The 4327-nt window shown below is 39.1% G+C and overlaps 1 protein-coding gene across 1 annotated transcript; it reads right to left on the bottom strand.

Moving 5' to 3' along the window:
• Positions 1–2169: 2169 nt before the first annotated feature.
• LOC104960698 (contactin-associated protein like 5-1-like) lies at positions 2170–4240 on the bottom strand (the record flags this gene model as incomplete). Its single annotated transcript, XM_010788851.1, has 3 exons — positions 2170–2339; positions 3608–3808; positions 4121–4240. Coding segments are annotated over 3 exons (491 nt in total), but the record flags the coding sequence as incomplete, so codon positions are not given.
• Positions 4241–4327: the final 87 nt, after the last annotated feature.

Below are 4327 nucleotides of genomic sequence, written 5' to 3'. Positions count from 1 at the left end.
TGTTGCACAGTTTATACTGTAGAAACTATGTCCAGGACAAGGTGTTTGGAAGTTTTGGAAGATTCACAGCTAACCACATTGAAGATTATGGAGGTATTGGTCAGTCCTCTCATATTTTTAAGCCTCAATTTGCCCCCCCCCCTCTAACATCACCAGAAGTCATAATTTAAGGGGTCTTTCCTCAAAAAGATTTACCCCCAGACCCCCCTAGCATTGTTTGGTCACCATTTCCACAGCCCCACCTAAAATATTTTCCACCAGCCGCCCGCCACTGGTAGTTACAATATTAATAACAATAATAGTAATAATAATAACTATGAAAAAGCTAAATACGTATTACATTCTTCTTCTTCTAATTATTATCATTAATATTCACATGGGCATTTCATGGAGACTTAAGCTTCTAATAAATGTTGATCCTCAAAGTCCTACATTTGTTAAATCTGTAGTGTAAGAGTTTGTTAAAATACATGGTTCATGGTACTCAAAGACTTGACATGTACAGGTAAAAGTTAATAAAAGATAATAAAGAAACACACTTTGAATACACAAAAGAGTTAATTCCACATTCAAATCACCAGAAACAGGAAATGTTTATCTAAACTTGGACATATGGGTGCAGATGTGTTTGGGTAGAGAGGGTTACGAGTTTGAATAATGTGCCATACACTTTATGGCATAAAGGGTGATATTGCAGTATTCGATTCTGGATGATTGCATGTTTTACTGCCTGCTGTAAACATTGCTGTGTGAAAACATAATAATAGCCTTCCTGACATTCAATCCTCTGCCTTTTCTGGAACAGCTACTCCAAAAACAAGACACCTTCCGTCCATTTGCACCCACACGCAGCTTCACACACTCAAGATCACCGCCCGCTTGCCTTGTTGCTGAGGAAAGTTTTGTATAAAAATACACGCAGGGCTGGAAGCGAGGAGAGTTTACAGCTCTATGCGATGAAATATTAAAGAGCTGCCGATCCGCTCTGTTAAAATAGAAGTAAACTGTTTGTGCTGGGAAATGATATGTGAGGAAAAAGCCAAGATGACATGAGGAGAGGTTAAAAGTTGTTTTGATTGTGCTCTGCTCAAATGATCCCAGTCAATTTATTGTTTGCTTCCCTGCAGAATGTTGATGACTGTAAACCAGCAGGCGCCTTTAGCACTCATGTTTACTATTCAAGACAAATAAATCAACAGTAGGAGTACAATCAGAAATGTATTGTCCTATATTAAGCAGAAAGTTAGCATGAGCAGAAAATATAGAATCATGGAGTTACAATGACATTTAAAAACCCTAAATGTGTCCATCTATGCGTTTCCAGCTAGTTTCATTACGTTTCATACAACTATTTTTTTTTCCTGATTTGAATGCCATCTTATCTCAAATCGAAAAACGATGTATCTATTTTCAACAGTTTTTTAATACAAAGACACCAGCAAGGAACAAAAAGGTAATATCAAACTAAAGGTCAGATTCTTTTTTTAATAATTTGTGGAAAAAGCTGGTTTAATGAACACATTGCTTCACTAAGCTGTCCATTGTTTTACAAGTTAGTAATCATCATGTTGTCCCAGCATTTAAGCAGAACATTAGAGAAATTACACCACCACAGATTTAACGGTCAACGACTGCATTAATATATACTTTACTGTTTGATAAAGCAGTACGTTTATATCAATCAATGTCGTTCTTCCTGAGTTATTTACAATTGTTTTCCATTAATTATGGGGTTTATTTTGCAATGTTTTTTGCAATCGTCTAAGGACAGAGGGTGTCGCATGCTGAAGGTCTGTAAAGCCCCCTAAGACAAATGTGTAATACGTAAAACTGGGCTATATAAATACAATGTGATGATTTTAGATATCCAGGACAAGCCTTTTCACCATACAATATGTGTTTCAGTACCACTCGGTGCGGCCGGCGTCACAGTTGCATTAGTGTTAACGCCTTGTGCGGAATCCTTTGGCAATTCTATGTTTAAAATGTGGTCATGCCAATAAAGCCCCTTTGTATTGTATTGTATTGAGATCAGGAGGCAAAGGTTAGAACAATAAGGAGAGATAAAAAAGGAGAGGATGAAGAAACAGAACAAAGGTGAGTTATTATAGAGAGGGGGAGTAGGAACATTTCAGTATTAATAACCACGTCTGTAAGTATTGCTGTGTCTCAGTACCACTCGGTGCGGTCAGCATCACAGTTGCAGTAGTGCTGAGGGTCCACACAGTCTCCCTGCAGCCCGCACACACACTGCTGGCTGCCCGGCTGAGCCCCCCCCCAATAAGACTGAACACGACCGGGAGCGGGACCCCCGAGCCACCAGCTGAACGGAGAGCCCTCTGAAACACACACACACACACACACACACACACACACACACACACACACACACACACACACACACACACACACACACACACACACACACACACACACACACACACACACACACACAGGTGAAAAGTACTCAAGTATTTTACTCAAGTACAATTTGACATATTTGTACTTTTATTTCTATTTAAAGCTACTTCATACGTCTACTTCTCATGTTTTAGAGATGCATGTCGTACTTTTTTACTCCACTATATTTATTTTAACACTCACAGTTACCCTGTACATATAGAAACACATTACATGCTGATATGGTATAATACCTTACTGTATTATTTCAAATACTGAGTCCACACATCCGCTACAGAACTAAAATGCTCTTACATGTTTAAAAATAGGATAATATGATAACAATAATAAAATAATATTGTAAGAGGCCAATTCTGCATAACGAGTACCTTTACTTTCGATGATTGAGGTGCATTTATCTTATTATTATTCTGTTCTTCATATTATTATTATTATTATTTATTAAGTTTACACAAATGCATATACCCTACAGGAGAAATAAAGGTTTACAAATGTTTTAATCTAGCTCTAAGAGTATCAAATGCCAAGGAGGTAAAACACACCCTCCATCCATCCATTTTAATTTTAATTAATGGCAGTGTTTTCCACAAGTAAACATTGTTCTTCACAGCATAATGGTCAATTAATTACTTGTAAACTTGATGGAGACACAGAGAACTTAATTTGCCTCAATTTAAAAGGAGGAGACATTTCAACTACTCATACGAAACCCATTTGTCTGGCTCATTGGTGAAAAGAAAGAAAATTCTAGGAACCTGATTACGTATCCAGCAACGAGCATAAGAATCTTTTTGTTTTTGTTTAGTAGAGCGGGAAAGATGTGTGAGGCCCCAGGGAGTTAGATTGTTTTCTCTAGAGATTTTGTTTGTACAAAACACCTCATAACTCACTTTGATAAAATGAGAAAGACAGCAAAGAAGGGAAGTTAAACAAATATCCATGCGGTTCGGTGATTACAGACTCAGTAAATCAAATCCAAATGGAAAAGACCTTCAACAATGATAATTCATATTGGCCTTGTTTAGTCTGAGTTACGGCTCCTTATTTCCCCACTGAAGGTAAATGGAGAAAGCCTCTCAGTATTCATCACTCCACATCAACAGAGTTAAAAATGCCAGGTCCCTTAGAAAAAGTGAGGAAAATCAGATTCAGGATGTTAGGGTCAGCTAAAGAAACAGCCCCTGACCTGGAGTGTTGAGGAGGCGGGACTTCCTGCAGTGGTAGGACAGTTCCTGTTCGCAGTACTCTGATTGGCTGATGGCGGCCAATAGCTGCTCCTCTTCAGTGGAGTAGTCAAAGTGAACTGAGTGCTGGTTCACCTCTGGAGACGGTCGCACTCTGGTCAGCTCGCTGTTGTTGTGCTGGATCACCATCCATGTGTTCTCCTCTGTGGACAAAAGAAAACACAACCGCTGTTATGAAGAATATTACACTAGATGGTCAAAGGTATTTTAGCTTTCGCTTTAACTCTCAAAAAGGACATAATTCAGAGCACTGACAATGTTCTCAATCATCATGATACCAAATTTGTAAAGCATCACGACTTAAAGAGACAGGGAGATGAATGTGGGACAGAGATTAAAGGAGGGAAAGAGAGAGAAGCTTGGAGACAAGAAGATGGAAGTGGATCAGAGGGGGATGAGTGGAGCATCATCATTTACAATTATGTAAATTGTAATCATGTGTGTGTGTTTGTCACCTGTCATGTTGCAGTACACCAGTTGCGGTTTGATTGGTCCGCTGCCATCCACGTCGATGTAAAAATGTCCCGACGTGTTGCCGTTGTGTTTGTACGCCTCGCAGGACTGTTCGTACAGAGCTGGAGGAAATAATGAGATCACGTCAAAATGAATCACGTCAACATCAACACATGGACACAGCCTGTCCAAATGAGTGAATCCTCCGG

This window comes from Notothenia coriiceps, unplaced genomic scaffold (genome assembly GCF_000735185.1).
Source record: "Notothenia coriiceps isolate Sejong01 unplaced genomic scaffold, NC01 NC01_scaffold00032201, whole genome shotgun sequence".
In the NCBI taxonomy this organism is placed as follows: domain Eukaryota; kingdom Metazoa; phylum Chordata; class Actinopteri; order Perciformes; family Nototheniidae; genus Notothenia; species Notothenia coriiceps.
This window is presented reverse-complemented; position numbering and strand designations above follow the sequence as displayed.